The sequence below is a fragment of the Aethalodelphis obliquidens genome, unplaced genomic scaffold (assembly GCF_003676395.1).
Source record: "Aethalodelphis obliquidens isolate GAN/ISIS:26980383/991018 unplaced genomic scaffold, ASM367639v1 scaffold55, whole genome shotgun sequence".
In the NCBI taxonomy this organism is placed as follows: Eukaryota; Metazoa; Chordata; class Mammalia; order Artiodactyla; family Delphinidae; genus Aethalodelphis; species Aethalodelphis obliquidens.
The window spans coordinates 1,764,824-1,783,866 of NW_020837999.1; the positions used below are offsets into that span (position 1 = coordinate 1,764,824).

The following is a 19,043-nucleotide window of genomic DNA, read 5'->3' on the forward strand; positions in this document are numbered from 1 at the left end:
ACTAAGAGTTCACATGCCACAACTAAGAAGTCTGCATGCTGCAACTGAGAAAAGATCCCACATGCTGCAACTAACGATACCACATGCCCCAACTAAGACCCGGTGCAGCCAAGATAGATAGATAAATAAATAAACAAACAAACAAATTTTTTACAACTGTCTAAAAATGGTCCACATCAAAAAAAAAAAAAAAAGAATCCAATCATCTCCAGGTCCCCCCAAAAGGGCAGGAAAGCTGAGATCCCTGAGTTTACCTGTTGGAACACTGCAAGAGGCAACTCCCCAGCACCACTCTTCAAAGTCATACTCCTGCTGGAGGGCCAAATCCTGAAACTGGCAGTAGTATCTTGGGCAACATAAAGGCGGTTACTGTAGCCCAAGGTGGATGGCAGGGTCTTGATAGATTACACAGGGCAGAGATGGGAAAGAATGGCATGGAGAGAGTCAATTGCAGCCAGAAGTCAGTTTGGAGGGCACCAGATAGAAGTCTTCTCATTTCCATCACGGTAGGTATTTCTCTGGCATTGAGAAAGATTTTTCCTTCCCACATGTTCTCAGCACTATCAGGTGCTGGTCAATGTGTGTCTTTTACCAGTCTTGGCCTGCTGAAGCTATCTCAAAAATCCTTCCAGGTAGTCTGCTGTTTGCTCAGATTATGACCAAACTTCAGGGCATTAGTGACTCTAAATCTAGACACCTGGCACATTATAGATGATCAACCTAAAGCACTTGGAAAAAGACATCTATCCAGCTTATTGGGGACTAAGCTTCTTCTAGGTTTTCAGCAGCTGCTTTGGCTGTAGCAGACCCAGTGTACTCTCACTGGATGCCAGGACTCTTTGACATAGTCCTTCTAAACCTCAAATGAAAACAAGCAATCCTCATTCCCAAGTGAAGCAGCTGGTATGCACTGAGATCAACTTCTTTCAGAAATAGGCACAGGGGTAAGGATCCCAAGAACTGAGTCCTCTTGGAAAATGATCTCCAGCATTTAACTGTAGCACAGCTGTGTGAGGTCAGATTGAATCTGCCAGAATCAGGTGGGAAGTAGGTCATTAGTTACTGGACTGCCTTCATGGTCTTAGGGAACTAGATAATCCCCAAGACTTCATGAAGAAGTAATTTATCTAGGTGGTTATTATGGAAGAGTGGAGTTAAGAACCATCAGTAAGAGTAATCAAGCTCCAAAGGATGCTTACTTAAGAGGCCTTCCACTCCAGAGCCCAGTCCAACATCATGCAACTCTCATTTATCAGAAAGGAGCCCAAGAAATATTAGGTTGTAGGAAACCATCACTAATGTCATTCAAATATCAGTCCAGTATGTTCACAAGATGTTCTTCAGGTGCTGGAATGTAGCTGGGGTGTGCCACAAGCCACACAGCATTTGGGATACAGATAAGGCCATACAACTCCCAGAGTCTGATGTCGTAAGGATTCACATACCACACAGGTTGTTCAGGAGACCAGGGGAAGACAGTAGTAGTCAGGATGCGGATGACTTTGAAATGAAGATAGCCCTAATGAAAGGGAAGCTAACCATTAATATTTTTTTTAAATAGAGAGTACTGAGGCACTCCCAGGGCAGGTGTGTGGCCTGTTGAGCTATAAAATAGTTTGATGTACCCTTGAAAGGCCTCAGCCTCAGGCTTAAAGAGAGGACATACGCATTTGGTAGGAAAAAAGGCCTGAGAATGGGACCAATTAGAGTGTTGCTTCTGGTGCGAGAGCAGATCCTCGGCCTCCTCTGATAACACTTCCCCAGTTTATTGATCTGAAATTGCTAGCAAAGGGTTAGTAAACGGGAAAGAGCTTAATAGAAGACCTAATTAGCCTGGTGGAAAGTGTAGGTTTCTCAGAGATGGTCAGGTCATGGACCTCCAGTCAGGGCCTGGGGTGGAGCAGGCAATGAATGGCCCACTGCACAAAGCTGTCACAAAATCTCCTAATACGGATGGCTTTTTTTTTTTTTTTTTTGGCCATGCCCGCAGCTTACAGGATCTTAGTTTCCTGACCAGGGATCGAAACTGGGACCCCAGTGGTAAGAACACTGGGTCCTAACCACTGGACTGCCAGGGAATTCCCTGGATGGCTTTATATAAGTCCCCAAGATCCCCTTAGGAAGGGTCCCTCAAAATAATGTCCCCCCATGTTGCTATAGCTTTAACTTTAATGGGGAGATACACCTCAAAGCACCCTGAATCCTCATTTTAAAACTGCTCTTATCTGAAAACATGGTCTCACCACATAGAGATCTATCCCCATTTAAGTAAATGAGGACTAAGGTGTATTATGGAATGGGCCAGTGAGTCCCCATTACCATCTATGGCAGATCCAGTCTACCAAAACCAGGATATCCACTACATCTGGGGTGGGTAGCAGTAGGCCTGAGAAGATGAGAGCACATTTCCAGATGCACAGTAAGGGTTACAAGCTCCAACAGACTGTTCAGTTCAGAGGCACTTTAGTCTGTTGTAAACAATACCTCTGAGGTCTTCTCAGAAACAAAACTAAAACTGAGACATTTCACTTCCTAGATGAGAAGTGAAATATACCTATAAGAACATATTTTCACAGAGTAAAATATTCTTACTCCTCTTACATGTACCCTAGTCATTCATAGTGTTTTATTATTTTAATGTTTTACAGAATGGAATTGCTATTTTAAAATTTGGATTCAGCATCTATAGTTATGAGTTTATTTCTCTTTTTTCTCTTTTATTTCTCTGGGGCTAAAAAAACTTTGCCAGCTATATGAAATAAACTGGGAAATCTTTCAGTCATTACCTATATTCTTAAACTGTTTAAATAGCATGGGAACTACCTGCTCCTTGAAAGTCTGAACTCACTTATCTATGGAGTCCAGGCAAAATTTTGAGGTATTTTGTCTGTTTTTTACAAAGGGTTCAATTTCTTCTCTGAAAATTGGCCAGTTTTTTCCTTCTAAAGTTAATGTTACTTTATATTTTCCTAGAAAAGTCTCCATCTCCTAGATACTTTAAAATTTATTAGTAAGATATTCTACTTAACAATTTATTAAAATCCACTTTTTAAAAATGGTGAGATTGGGCTTCCCTGGTGGCGCAGTGGTTGAGAGTCTGCCTGCCAATGCAGGGGACACGGGTTCGTGTCCTGGTCTGGGAAGATCCCACATGCCGTGGAGCAGCTGGGCCCGTGGGCCATGGCCGCAGAGCCTGCGCGTCCGGAGCCTGTGCTCCGCAACGGGAGAGGCCACAACAGTGAGAGGCCTGCGTACCACAAAAAAAAAAAAAAAAAAAAAAAAGGTGAGATCTATCACATATACAGAAGAACATAAAATACATATGTAGAATTTAATGATAACAGTCATTTAAATATCGTACAGGGCAAAGAACAGAAAATTGCCTGCATTCTACATACCACTCCAGATACACCACAATATATTTATCCATTCCACTGTTTATGGGCAGGTCTCAAAATCATAAGCTCAGCTATATTTTATGAAACTAAAAAAGAAGAGCAAAATTAAACACAAAGTAAGTAGAAAAAAAGGAAATAATAATGAGCAGAGTGGAAATTAAGGAAACAGAAAACTAGAGAAAAATTAGTGAAACAAAAAGCTGGGCTGTTGGGCTTCTCTGGTGGTGCAGTGGTTAAGAATCCACCTGCCAATGCAGGTGACACCGGTTTGAGCCCTGGTCCGGGAAGATCCCACATGCCGCGGAGCAACTAAGCCCATGCGCCACAACTACTAAGCCTGTGCTCTAGAGTCTGCGAGCCACAACTACTGAGCCCGCATGCCACAACTACTGAAGCCCGTGCACCTACAGCCTGTGCTCCACAACAAGAGAAGCCACCACAATGAGAAGCCCGCGCACCACAACGAAGAGTAGCCCCTGCTCACTGCAACTAGAGAAAGCCCACGTGCAGCAACAAAGACCCAACGAAGCCAGAAAAAAAAAAAGCTGGGTTGTTGAAATCAAGAAAATTGATAAATCTTTTTATAGACTGATGAGGACAAAAATATAAAACACACAAGTATTCAATAACAGGAACAAAAGAGTGGATATCCTATAATTATTAAAAGGATAATGGGAGAATATTGTGAGCAACTCTATGTCAATAAATTAGACAGTTGAAATTACAAATTCCTTACAAGACCATAGTTAATGAGGTCACTTAAGAAGGGATAATAGAACTACAATCCTGCAGCCTGTGGAACAAAAACCACATTCACAGAAAGATAGACAAGATGAAAAGGCAGAGGGCAATGTACCAGATGAAGGAACAAGATAAAACCCCAGAAAAATAACTAAATGAAATGGAGAAAGGCAATCTTCCAGAAAAAGAATTCAGAATAATGATAGTGAAAATGATCCAGGCCCTCGGAAAAAGAATGGAGGCAAAGATCGAGGAGATGCAAGAAATGTTTAACAAAGATCTAGAAGAATTAAAGAACAAACAAACAGAGATGAACAATACAATAACTGAAATGAAAAATACACTAGAAGGAATCATTAGCAGAATAACTGAGGCAGAAAAACGGATAAGTGATCTGGAAGACAGAATAGTGGAATTCACTGCTGTGGAACAGAATAAAGAAAAAAGAATGAAAAGAAATGAAGACAGCCTAAGAGACCTCTGGGACAACATTAAATGCAACAACATTCACATTATAGGGGTCCCAGAAGGAGAAGAGAGAAAGAAAGGACCTGAGAAGATATTTAAAGAGATTATAGTCAAAAACGTCCCTAACATGGGAAAGGAAATAGCCACCCAAGTCCAGGAAGTGCAGAGAGTCCCATACAGGATAAACCCAAGGAGAAACACGCTGAGACACATAGAAATCAAATTGGCAAAAATTTAAGACAAAGAAAAATTATTGAAAGCAGCAATGGAAAAATGACAAATAGCATACAAGGGAACACCCATAAGGTTAACAGCTGATTTCTCAGCAGAAACTCTACAAATCAGAAGGGAGTGGCATGATATACTTAAAGTGATGAAAGGGAAGAAACTACAACCAAGATTACTCTACCTGGCAAGGATCTCATTCAGATTCAATGGAGAAATCAAAAGCCTTACAGACAAGCAAAAGCTAAGAGAATTCAGCACCACCAAACCACCTCTACAACAAATGCTAAAGGAACTTCTCTAAGTGGGAAAACAAGAGAAGAAAAGGACCTACAAAAACAAATCCAAAACAATTAAGAAAATGGTCACAGGAACATACATATCGATAATTACCTTAAACGTGAATGGATTAAATGCTCCAACCAAAAGACACAGGCTTGCTGAATGGATACAAAAATAAGACCCATATATATGCTGTCTACAAGAGACCCACTTCAGACCTAGGGACACATACAGACTGAAAGTGAGGGGATGGAAAAAGATGTTCCATGCAAATGCAAATCAAAAGAAAGCTGCAGTAGCAATACTCATATCAGATAAAATAGACTTTACATATGGCAACTGCTAACAGCTATAGAAGAGGAAATTGACAGCAACACAATAATAGTGGGGGACTTTAACACCTCACTTACAACAATGGACAGATCATCCAAAATGAAAATTAATAAAGAAACACAAGCTTTAAATGACACAATAGGGACTTCCCTGGTGGCACAGTGGTTAAGAATCTGCTTGCCAATGCAGGGGACACGGGTTCTGGGAACCCTGGTCTGGGAAGATCCCACATGCCACAGAGCAACTAAGCCCGTGTGCCACAACTACTGAGCCTGCACTCTAGAGCCTGCGAGCCACAACTACTAAGCCCACGTGCCACAACTACTGAAGCCCGCATGCCGAAATTTAAGTACATTTAATTTCAGTAAATTTAAGAAAATTGAAATCATATCAAGCATCTTTTCTGACCAAAACACTAGAGATTAGAAATCAATTACAGGGAAAAAAAACATAAAAAACACAAACACATGGAGGCTAAACAATACATTACTAAATAACAAAGAGATCACACAAGAAATCAGAGGAAATCAAAAAACACCTAGAGACAAATGACAATGAAAACACGATGATCCAAAACCTATAGGATGCAGCAAAAGCAGTTCTAAGAGGGAAGTTTATAGCTATACAAACCTACCTCAAGAAACAAGACAAATCTCAAATAAACAATCTAACGTTACACCTAAAGGAACTAGAGAAAGAAGAACAAACAAAACCCAAAGTTAGCAGTAGGAAAGAAATCATAAAAATCACAGCAGAAATAAATGAAATAGAAACAATAGCAAAGATCAATAAAACTAAAAGCTGGTTCTTTCAGAAGATAAACAAAATTGATAAACCATTAGCCAGACTCATCAAGAAAAAGAGGGAGAGGACTCAAATCAATAAAATTAGAAATGAAAAAGGAGAAGTTAAAAGAGACACAGCAGAAATATAAAGCATCCTAACAGAATACTACAAGCAACCTTATGCCAATAAAATGGACAACCTGGAAGAAATGGACAAATTCTTAGAAAGGTATAACCTTCCAAGACTGAACTAGGAAGAAATAGAAAATATAAACAGACCAATCAGAAGCACTGAAATTGAAACTGTGATTAAAAATCTTCCAACAAACAAAAGTCCAGAACCAGACGGCTTCACAGGTGAATTCTATCAAACATTTAGAGAAGAGCTAACACTCATCCTTCTCAAACTCTTCCAAAATATTGCAGAGGAAGGAAAACTCCCAAACTCATTCTATGAGGCCACCATCACCCTGATACCAAAACCAGAGAAAGATACTACAAAAAAAGAAAATTACAGACCAATATCACTGATGAATATAGATGCAAAAATCCTCAACAAAATACTAGCAAACAGAATCCAACAACACATTAAAATGATCATACACCATGATCAAGTGGGGTTTATCCCCTAGATGCAAAGTTTCTTCAATATATGCAAATCAATCAACGTGATACACCATATTAACAAATTGAACAATAAAAACCATATGATCATCTCAATAGATGCAGAAAAAGCTTTTGACAAATTTCAACACCCATTTATGATAAAAACTCTCCAGAAAGTGGGCAGAGAGAGAACCTACTTCAACATAATAAAGGCCATACATGACAAACCCACAGCAAACATCATTCTCAATGGTGAAAAACTGAAAGCTCTTCCTCTAACAAGACAAGGATGTCCACTCTCACCACTATTATTCAACATAGTTTTGGAAGTCCTAGCCATGGCAATCAGAGAAGAAAAAGAAATAAAAGGAATACAAATTAGAAAAGAAGAAGTAAAGCTGTCACTGTTTGCAGATGACATGATACTATACATAGAGAATCCTAAAGATGCCACCAGAAAACTACTAGACCTAATCAATGAATTTGGTAAAGTTGTAGGATACAAAATTAATGCACAGAAATCTCTTGCATTCCTATACACTAATGATGAAAAATCTGAAAGAGAAATTAAGGAAACACTCCCATTTACCATTGCAACAAAAAGAATAAAATACCTAGGAATAAACCTACCTAGGGAGACAAAAGACCTGTATGCAGAAAACTATAAGACACTGATGAAAGAAATTAAAGATGATACCAACAAATGGAGAGATATACCACGTTCTTGGATTGGAAGAATCCATATTGTGAAAATGACTATACTACCCAAAGCAATCGACAGATTCAATGCAATTCCTATCAAATTACCACTGGCATTTTTCACAGAACTAGAACAAAAAATCTTAAAATTTGTATGGAGATACAAAAGACCCAGAATAGCCAAAGCAGTCTTGAGAAAGAGAAACAGAGCTGGAGGAGTCAGGCTCCCAGAGTTCAGACTACACTACAAAGCTACAGTAATCAAGACACTATGGTAGTGGCACAAAAACAGAAATATAGATCAATAGAACAGGATAGAAAGCCCAGAGATAAACCCATACACCTATGGTCAACTAATCTATGACAAAGGAGGCAAGGATATACAATGGAGAAAAGACGGTCTCTTCAATAAGTGGTGCTGGGAAAACTGGACAACCACATGTAAAAGAATGAAATTAGAACACTCCCTAACACCATAACAAAAATAAACTCAAAATGGATTAGAGACCTAAATGTAAGACCAGGCACTATAAAACTCTTAGAGGAAAACATAGGAAGAACACTCTTTGATGTAAATCACAGCAAGATCCTTTTTGACCCACCCCCTACAGAAATGGAAATAAAAACAAAAATAAACAAATGGGACCTAATGAAACTTAAAAGCTTTTGCACAGCAAAGGAACCCATAAACAAGATGAAAAGACAATCCTCAGAATGGGAGAAAACATTTGCAAATGAATCATCGGACAAAGGATTAATCTCCAAAATATATAAACAGCTCATGCAGCTCAATATTAAAAAAACAAACAACCGGGCTTCCCTGGTGGCGCAGTGGTTGAGAGTCCGCCTGCCGATGCAGGGGACATGGGTTCGTGCCCCAGTCCAGGAAGATCCCACATGCCGCGGAGCGGCTAGGCCCGTAAGCCATGGCCGTTGAGCCTGCATGTCCGGAGCCTGTGCTCCGCAACCGGAGAGGTCACAACAGTGAGAGGCCCACATACCACAAAAAAACAAACAAACAAACAAACAAAAAACAACCCAATCCAAAAATGGGCAGAAGACCTAAATAGACATTTCTCCAAAGAAGACATACAGATGGCCAAGAAGCACATGAAAAGCTGCTCAACATCACTAATTATTAGAGAAATGCAAATCAAAACTACAATGAGGTATCACCTCACACCAGTTAGAATGGGCATCATCAGAAAATCTACAAACAACAAATGCTGGAGAGGCTGTGGAGAAAAGGGAACCCTCTTGCACTGTTGGTGGGAAGGTAAATTGATACAGCCACTATGGAGAACAGTATGGAGGTTCCTTAAAGAACTAAAAATAGAATTACCATATGACCTAGCAATCCCACTACTGGGCATGTACCCAGAGAGAACCATAATTCAAAAAGACACATGCACCCCAATGTTCACTGCAGCAACCTAAATGCCCATCAACAGACGAATGGATAAAGAAGTTGTGGTACATACATACAATGGAATATTACTCAGTCATAATAAGTAACGAACTTGGGTCATTTGTAGACACGTGGATGCATCCAGAGACTGTCATACAGAGTGAAGTAAGTCAGAAAGAGAAAAACAAATATCGTATATTAATGCATATATGTGGAACCTAGAAAATGGTACAGATGAACCTGTTTGCAGAGCAGAAATTGAGACACAGAAGTAGACAAAAAAATGTATGGACACCAAGGGGGGAAAGAGGTGGGGGGTGGGGGTTGTGGTGTGATGAATTGGGAGATTGGGATTGACATGTATACACTGATGTGTATAAAATGGAGGACTAATAAGAAAAAATAAATAAAAAATAAACCTTAAAAAAAAGAGGAGATAATAGCCTTATATGTAATAAAGAAATTTCCTTAACTCCATTAGAGAAACTGGATAGCCTTATACCTGAATAGCTCTATCTTTGTAATTTAAAAGAAACTTAAATGGCTTCACTGGTGAATTCTACCAAACATTTAAGGAAGAAATAATATATAATTCTAAACAAATTGCTCTATAAAATAGATGAGTAAAAAACACTTCCCAAATCATTCTAAGAGGATAACATTACCCTAATACCAAAACCAAACACTGATATTCAAAAACAAAACAAAACTACATAATCAATATCCTTCATGAAAATCAATGTAAAAATTCTACAAAGAACTTCAACCAACTGAATTTAGTAATATATAAAAAGATAGTACATCATGATCAGGTGGGGTTTATCCCCAGAATGCAAGGTTGGTTTAACATTTAATTCAAAAATCAGTCAATGTAAGTGGTCATATTAAAAGATTAGAAAAGACAGCTTATTGAACATCTCAGTAGATGCAGGAAAAGGATTTGATAAAATCCAACATTCATTCCTGACTTTAAAAAGTTTTTCAGCAAACATGGAATAAAAATAAAACTTCCTTAATATGATAAAGGGCATCTATGAAAAGCCTATCCTGCCCATTATACTTAAAGATGACAGAATAAATACTTTTCCCCTAAGACATAACAAGGCAAGGATATCTGTTCTCATCACTTTTACTCAATCTGGTACTGGAGAGTCTAGTTAATACAATAAGGTAAGAAAAAGAAATTAAAGGCATATAGATTAAAAAGGAAGAAATAAACTGTCCCTATCTGCAGATAACATAATTATGTACACAGAAAATTCTAAGGAATCTGAAAAAAAAAACTTCTTAGCAGGAATAAGTGAGTTCAGTAAGGTCACAAGATATGAAAAAATATATTTTAAAAGTCAGTGATTCAATGTTCATTGCACCACTATTTACAATAGCCAAGACATGGAAGTAACCTAAATGTTCATCGACACAGGAATGGATAAAGAAGATGTGGTACATATGTACAGTGGAGTATTACTTGGCCATAAAAAAGAACAAAATAATTTGCAGGAACATGGATGGACCTAGTATCATACTAAGTGAAGTAAGTCAGACAGAGAAAGACAAACATCATATGATATCACTCATATGTGGAATCTGATTTCTAAAAAATGATACAAATGAACTTATTTACAAAACAGAAACAGTGTTACAGATATTGAAAACAAACTTACAGTTACCAAAGGGGAAATTTGGGGGGAAGGATAAATCAGGAGCTTGGGATGAACATACACAAACTACTTTATACCAGATAGATAACCAACAAGGACATGCTATATAGCACTGAGAACTCTACTCAATATGCTGTGATAACCTATAAGAAAAAAGAATCTAAAAAAGAATGAATACATGTATATGTATAACTGAATCACTTTGCTGTACACCTGAAACTAACACAACATTGTAAATCAACTATACTCCAATAAAATTTAAATGTTTTAAAAATCAATGATAGTTCTGTGTTAGCAAAGAATAATCAGAAATTGATATTACAGCAGAATATAATTTGTAACAGTACCAAAATATGAAATACATAGGGACAAATCTTACAAAAGATATATAAGACCTGTACACTGAAACTACAAAATTTTGTTGAAAGAAATAAAGAAGGACTTAAGTAAATGAAGAAATATACCATGTTCGCAGACTCAAAGACTCAATACTGTTAAGATGTCAATTCTCCACAAACTGATCAATAGATAAAATGTAATCATAATAAAAATCCCAATAGGCTTTTTTTGAAAAATTGATAAGCTATTTTAAAAACTTTAAATATGGAAAGCAAAGGACCTAGAATAGCCTGGTCAAACTTGAAAAAGAACAAATTTGGAGGATTTATATTACCTAATCTCAAAACTTATTTTAAAACTACAGTAATCAAGACAGTTTGATAATGGTGACAATGTTGACACAAAGATCAACAGAACATAACAGAATGTCCAGAATAATATGCACATGTATACGGTCAATAGATTTTCAACAAAGATGAAAAGACATCTTAATAGAGAAAGGATAGTCTTTTCAACAAACGGTGCTAAAACAATTGGATATCCAAATGCCAAAAACTGAACTTCAACCCATACCTGTCACCAGATAAGAAAAAAAATGGGTCACTCAAAATGGGTCACAGATCTGAATATACAAAACCTAAAACTGTAATATTTCTAGGAGAAAATCTTCATGGTGTTACTATACAAAATTTTTCTTATCTACAACATCAAAAGCAAGACCCATAAAAGAAAAAAAATGATAGATTGAACTTCATCAGAGTTAAGAAGTTCCCCTCTTTGAAAGATGTTAAGAGAAGAAAAGGCAAGTCACAGACTGAGAGAAAATATTTCTAAATCACATATCTGATAAAGGACTTGTATCAAGAATATATAAAGAACTCTCAAATTCAATAATAAGAAAACAAGCAAACCAATAATAAATGGCCAAAGATTTGAGCAGACATTTCACCTTTTTTCCATAAATAGTTTGTTAATTTTATTTCACTTGTAATGGTTTAAATATCTCAATTATCCACTACCCAAATTATAAAACAATTGCATTTCTTTTTCTAGCATTTTTCCAGTTTTATTGCGATATTATTGATGTATAACATTGCATAAGTTTAAGATGTACAACATAATGATTTGATATATGTACGTATTGCAAAATGATTACCACAACAAATTCAATTGTTGTGGTAACATCCATTACCTCACATAGTTACATCCATTACCTCACACAGTTATAATTTTTTTTCTTGTGATGAGAACTTTTAAGATCTACCCTCTTAGCAACTTTCAAATATAACTTTCACCACAGGAGATGTAATGACAAATAAGCCCATGAAAAGATGTTTAACATCATTGATCATGAAGGAAATGCAAATTAAAACCACAATGGCATATCGCTACCCACTTATTGGAATGTCTAAAATTGAAATCACTGACCATATCAAGTGTTGGTGAGGATGTGAAGCAACTGGAACTCTCATACACTCCTGGCAGGAATGTAAAATGGTTTAACCACTTTGGAAGACAGTTTGAGTTTCTTAAGAAGCTAAAAATACATGCCATATGACTTAGCCATTCCATTTCTAGATACTTATTTAAGACAAATGAAAGCAATACACATGTACAAGGATAAGCGTTGAAGTTTTGCTTGTAATAATTAAAAAATTGAAACAATTCAAACGTTCATCAATAGAGAATGGTTGATAAATAAACTGTGTATATCCATAGAATGAAATACTGCTCAGCACTAAAAAGCATGAACTTTTGATAAAAGCAACAATATGTGTGAATCTCAAAATAATTATGCTTAGTCAAAGAAGTCAGACAAAGTTTACATTCCATATGATTCCATTTATAAAATGAAAACTAATCTTTGGTGTTAGAAAGTGGATCAGACATTGCCTCAGGACAGGACGAGGCTGCAAGGAGAGATTAAAAAGGGGTACAAGGAAACTTTGAGTTTGTTGGATATGTACTTTTTTTAATCATAGTGATTATTTTACAGGTGTACGCGCAGTTTGTTGTAAATCAATTAAACCTAAAAAGTCTACTTAAAACAAACAAAACAAAAGTAAGGGGAATACAGAGTTATTACCTTCATCTTATCCAGTTCATTAAGTTCCTTAGTAGGATTTTTTCCTAAGTGATCTGCTTTACTCAGAGCCATAGCTGTTACCATCTCTTTGCAACAACTGGAAAAAAAAAAAAGAGCACACATACATTTTATTGTTGGTTCCTCTCCTAAGTCCAGATACAGTGGAAGTTTACCATAATAATTAAGCTACTGACTGACCAGAGAATAATTTTGTTTCTTGCTTGGTTTCTCACTCTTGTCCTCTTCCTCCCCTCCCTTCCTGTCACTCTTGACCACTGGTAACACTGAATGGAAATGAAGGGGAAACTGGCTAGATTGTAAAAGCTACTTCCCAAATTTGAAGTAATCATAGTGACAGTATGCTTCCTAGTTAATGAATTACAATTTTTATAGACATCTTCTTGATTTGACAGGAATCTTCTAGCTTTTCAGATATAAGACTTTTTTCAGTTTTTGTTTTTTTAAGAGATGTTTTGGTTGGTGTTTAGTGAAATATGTAAAAGTATACCTTTAACTTTGCATGGAATTACACATGCAAGTTATACCTACTCCCCCACCGTAGGTGCAAAAACGCAAGATGCAACTTATTTATGCAAGTAAGTGATTTGTTTTGTTTTGTTTACTAATTCTCACTCCCACATACATATACACTTCCCATCCTGCCTATGCTAACATTGTTTTCAAAGGAATGCTAAAGCCATTAAGAAAACACCAAAATCTCATATTCCAACATGGCAGTGTTGAAGCTAGTTTAAAAACCGAACTAGCATTTCTTTCAAGGTTTTAAAACAATCTTTTATTGCTGCTACTTAACTGACCTTCTTTCCTCTGCTTTTTTTTCCTTAATTTTTATTATAGTTGATTTACAATGTTGCTTTAGTTTCTCCTCCGTTTTATGTCACATTTAATCTTCAAAAGGAAAGTAATAAAATAACCAGATAGTTTCACCTGCTCAAATAGATGGAATATCGGGACAACATTTTTGCCAGGGCAATCGCATCTAGCTCCAACTTGGCAATTCCTAGGTCACGTTTTTCAGCACTTTCTTCCTCCAACTTTATGAGAGTATCTGGATCAGGAAAGTCAGGTACCATTAAAATCAGAAAATTTACCATCCATTGAACCATGGGTATATGCAATTCATCCATCTGTTTAAAAAAATGATTATAATACAAATGACCCATTTAAAATAAATCGAACAGTAAAAACCATATAAAAACAGAACTGATCATACCTGTGTCCAATTTTCAACACTATTATTCTTAATGAAATCAAATCATCACTACTCAACTACTGTAACCTTACTTTCTTTTGCTCACTATACTACATTAAACTACCCTCTTCTTTAGCTTGGTGAAGCATATTAACCAGTTAAGGCCACAGTTCCCACCAGTGTGCACCAAGGCATCCCAGGGCTTCACAGTGAGCTCTCAAGGATGCCATGGGATTTTAAATTCTTGAGGGAGATAATAATGATATGTGACACCTGTCAGACATAGCATGAATTTGACATGATTCAGTTTCAACCTTAGATACACTATATCACTTTTGATGACACCGTATCTTTGAAAGCTGGTTTTATTGGTGGTTGTGTGATTAAAAACAATTACTGTGTGAAAATCAAGGTGGGACAGGAAGTGAGGATGGCAATGTCCAATCTGATTTCAAGGTTAGAGAGATTTTACAGTGCAAAAGTATATACATTCCATTAGTAAGTAATTTTGATTAAATGAGAATAAAAGGATTTTTTAAGTGGAGGCGGGGAGATGAGTGAAATAGATGAGGAAGATTAAGAAGTAAAAACTTCCAGTCATGAAATAAATAAGTCACGGGGATATAATGTGTAGCATAGAGAATATAGTCAATAATATTGTAATACTTTGTATTTTGACAAATGGTAACTGAATCTATCATGGTGATCATTTTGTAATGTATAAAAATATCAAATCACTATGTTGTACACCTGAAACTAATATTTTAAGTCAATATACCTCAATTAAAGTTTAATTAATTAATAAAAGGGTTTTTTATTTCAATGAAGTTAAACTGAGACACATTAAATTTTACAAAGTATCTTTGGGCAAACAACAATTCCAATTAGGCAGTGCCAAACCCCAAAAATGGTTAGAGGCACTCTGTAGGTAGGAGCTAGGACAGAGATTTCTACAGAGAAGACACTAAGCAAAGCAAAGCAATTATTTAATTGGCTGTAACTTCAATGTTTGCCTTATTTAGGAAAATTTAGTTATCTGGCTGTTATGAGAGTTGTTCTTGAGTTTCATTTTTTCATATTCGAGAGGATCTAGCTGACTGTTTTAGAATTAGTTTTCCTTGAGTTTCGTTTTCTTGGATTCGAGTGCATCGACTCTGGCTTTGGTTTGTTTACACAGGCTACTAAAAGCACTAAAGCCATGTCCAATGGTCTCCTTGTTTACCTATTTTAACACGTATTATAATATTTTTCCAAAAGTTATACTAATATTTAGGACATAAATATTTAGTAAGCTGTTTGAACCTCCCTATGTAATAATAAATTGGACTGTGTGGTAATTTTTTTGGCTTAGGAGTGTGAAAATACTGGGGCACCCTTAGGCACTGAGAAGAGAGAAAGTTTGGGAACCTTCGCAAATGGCTTTTGCTGAGGCTGCGTCCCAGAAATAAGATGTAAAAAACTTTATGAAATGCAAACGTCAACCATTCTCTTCAATGCCCTATGTAGTCCCTTTCTCTGGTGAGTTTCTAAGTGTTCTTCTTGGCTTAAATATAATCTACTTTGAGAAGAATTTTTAACTTTCACTGGACTTAATTTGCTCCTTATCCTATGTTGCTATAGTACTTTGTACATATCTCTATTATAATTGTTTGCATATCTGTCTCCTCATTTAGTCTGTGAGTCTTTTTAAGGCATGGACCATCATTTTATCCCTCAATACCACACACAGTACTTAGCAGGGAGAAAGTGCTTAATAAATGTTTGTTAAATTAATGAATAAAAATGAAGCTTGGTAGTCTATCCTTGTACTAAAACCCAAACTTCCTGCCTCAAAAGAAAAGGCCATAAACGACCTAAAGCAATCTTTTTATAAAAATAAATTTATTTTATTTATTAATTTTTGGCTGCGTTGGGTCTTCATTGCTGTGCCCGGGCTTTCTCCAGTTGCAGCGAGTGGGGGCTACTCTTCGCTACGTTGCACGGGCTTCTCATTGCGGTGGCTTCTCTTGTTGAGGAGCACGGGCTCTAGGCGTGCAAGTTTCAGTAGTTGTGACTCATGGGCTTAGCTGCTCTGTGGCATGTGGGATCTTCCCGGCCCAGGGATTGAACTCGTGTCCGCTGCATTGGCAGGTGGATTCTTAACCACTGTGCCACCAGGGAAGTCCCTAAAGTAATCTTGATTAGTGTATTTTTACACCTGAATTAACACATCACGAAAAGGGCAACTCTTCCTGAGAAAGAGTTTAAAAAACCACTACCTTCTTTCCACAAGCCAAAGATATTTTCCCCACTAAGCCCCTGCTGCTACTCAATTACATTAATTCTTCTTAGAGAATTAATTAATTCTCTAAACTGTTCTTTCATATACCAATGGCCTGGATGATACTGTCATTGAAATAACTCTCATTTTCGCTTACAAAAAATATTAATAAATCCTTAAACCACCCCTGTGAAATAAACACAAATATGTGTTATCTTCATTTCATAGTTATATTAGAGAGATTAAATGGTAGAGTCAAGGTCATGCAACAGGTCATAGGTGAATTTAAAATTAGAATCAAAATAAACACACTTTCACTAAGATATGGAATCATTCTCTTTAATTAGATGGAGAGTGAAAATGATAATTTATAAACCAAAGATTTACTGTGATTCTGATATAAAATTCTTAAGAGAAACTTTAAGATTAAGTGTTTTTTTATAAAACGGCTTGTTTCAAATTTACTAATCTTTTCAGGGATGGCAAGTGGCAACACAGCCATCTCCTAGCTGATATAAAAAAAAAATCACACTTAATTTTTCCCTTCAAAATACAATTGATGTTTAACAATGAGTAAAAGAAATTTACATTATGGAGCAGTCATTTTGAAAATGGAGAGTTGGAAGGATTTCCATCTTGGTATGATTTTGTTGCTGAAAATGATATATAGCTCACTTTTAAAAACTCTCAAATTTATATACTTGAAAATCTGGAAATATGTTTCTAATTCTTTTAAAATCTTACAAATAAAGTGTATCAACTGGTTGGGGATCTTTTGTTAGAAAAAAGAAATGCTACATTGCCTAATGTTTATAAGAACAACTGATTGACATTATGGTAGATGGAAAATTTTACTAAACAATTTGTTTTAAATCTTTACATAACTGATTGATGGAATTGAAAAATGAGCATTATTTAATAAATACAGCCAATAATAAACTTCTTCAATTTGCATTGTTCTTTTGTGAGCTATTATTTCAGCAATGACAGTCCTTAAAAACAAGTAACAAAGTAAACTGAACTTAGGAGCAGAACTTCAAATGGCTTTATCACTAAGTATTAACCTGTGATTGTAAAACAATTATGAAGCCTGTTCAATCACATCAGTTTTTTTAAAACCATTACTAAAAATTATTTTAAATATTATTCATTTCATCTCTTTTGACTATTTGTTTTTATTTTATAATGTACCAAAAAGGTTAACAGAGAAATTCTCATAAGTAATTTAGAAATAACTTGTTCAAAGATTTTTTTGCTGATAGAGATACATGATAAAAAAAATATTTGAAGATCACTGTTTTAGACTGCCAAGCAGCACAGATTAGATGGAGTAAAGGTATAAAGAAAAAAACAAAACAAAACCAAAAAATCTGGAAGAAAATGGATCAGACAGGAAAATGAATGGTGGGTTAAAAAAAGATAAACTTTTCCATTTTTAAATACTTATACCAGTTAATATGGATACACACAGTTCCTCAAGGAATGTATAATCTTGCAAGTTTTCTAGGCAGCTTAACTATATTATAATGCTGTAGTGTTAAAATACAGAAGTATATAAAATATAAAAATGAGAAGTATATAAAGGTACTTTCTAAATAATTCTATATTATAAAAATTGAATTCCACAATATTAAAAATTGAGAATATGATTCCCCGGAGATAATCCCCAATGGTTAGCTGAGTATCCAATGGTAAACTTACCAAAGAAGGGGTTAATGTAGCAACACCATAAAACATCAACAATGCTGGAATGTTCTTTGTTACTTCATTCGAGAAATATTTATTGAGTTCCACTATGTGAGAGGCACTCTCCTACCCTTTTTCTTCTTAATTTTGGTTGTGTTCTAAGTCACAGAAATTTCTCCCAAGCCTGGGGATCCCCTGGATCCATACTTCCAGTCTTAACATATTTGCTCCTCAACTCTTGATGTCTCTATGTTCACAACGTGCTCATAGACTGTGATATAATGCTTCATAAGTAGTATTCCCATACAACATGCTGATCTCTGCCTTTCAAATTCCCAATTTAAGCAATATTAAAATTAATTAAATTCATTTTATCAATTTTGTAAGGTCAAATATTTGCATATTAAGTTTACTTATAATAAGAGATTCCTGTATAAATTTAGATTATAATTAAGACTAGGAAGTGGAAGTAAACGTAAAAAACTAAGACATCCTTTGGAAATTATTATTTCATGATGTGCTAGTTAAGAATTCCACAGGTTTAGTTCTTCAGAACTGCAGGACAATTCCCTATTTGTTCAAATAACTGTAGACCAATAGTATTGTAGCATCTTGTCTTTCTTCTTAGAAACATGTTTCTGTCATTCCTTCAGCCAGTCAAGGGCACCAACATAAATTCTTAAAATGATTAATGCTATTGAGGGAAAATTTTTTTGGTATACCGAGTAAAGAGTAAAGATAATAATTAGATCTCAAAAACTTTTGATCATCTGTGAAGCTTCATTCCAAAGGCAGGAACATACTGCAGTTAAAAATCCACTGAGGTTTCCCTGGTGGTGCAGTGGTTGAGAAT

At 35.9% G+C, this 19,043-nt stretch overlaps 1 protein-coding gene across 5 annotated transcripts in view; it reads right to left on the reverse strand.

Moving 5' to 3' along the window:
- Nucleotides 1-19,043, reverse strand: part of AXDND1 (axonemal dynein light chain domain containing 1) — a 77,667-nt gene that overhangs the window by 20,524 nt on the left and 38,100 nt on the right. For 4 of the 5 annotated variants that reach the window (XR_003428514.1, XM_027086183.1, XM_027086180.1 and 1 more), the window contains 2 exons: nt 13,980-14,179; nt 13,032-13,128 (listed from right to left, as the gene is read on the reverse strand). Coding sequence is in view for 4 of the 5 variants with exons in the window: in XM_027086183.1 (XP_026941984.1) it covers nt 13,032-13,128; nt 13,980-14,179 (297 nt within the window). In the remaining variant the exon portion in view is untranslated. The remainder of the gene's footprint in view (nt 1-13,031; nt 13,129-13,979; nt 14,180-19,043) is intronic. The other variant, XM_027086182.1, reaches the window with a different exon arrangement.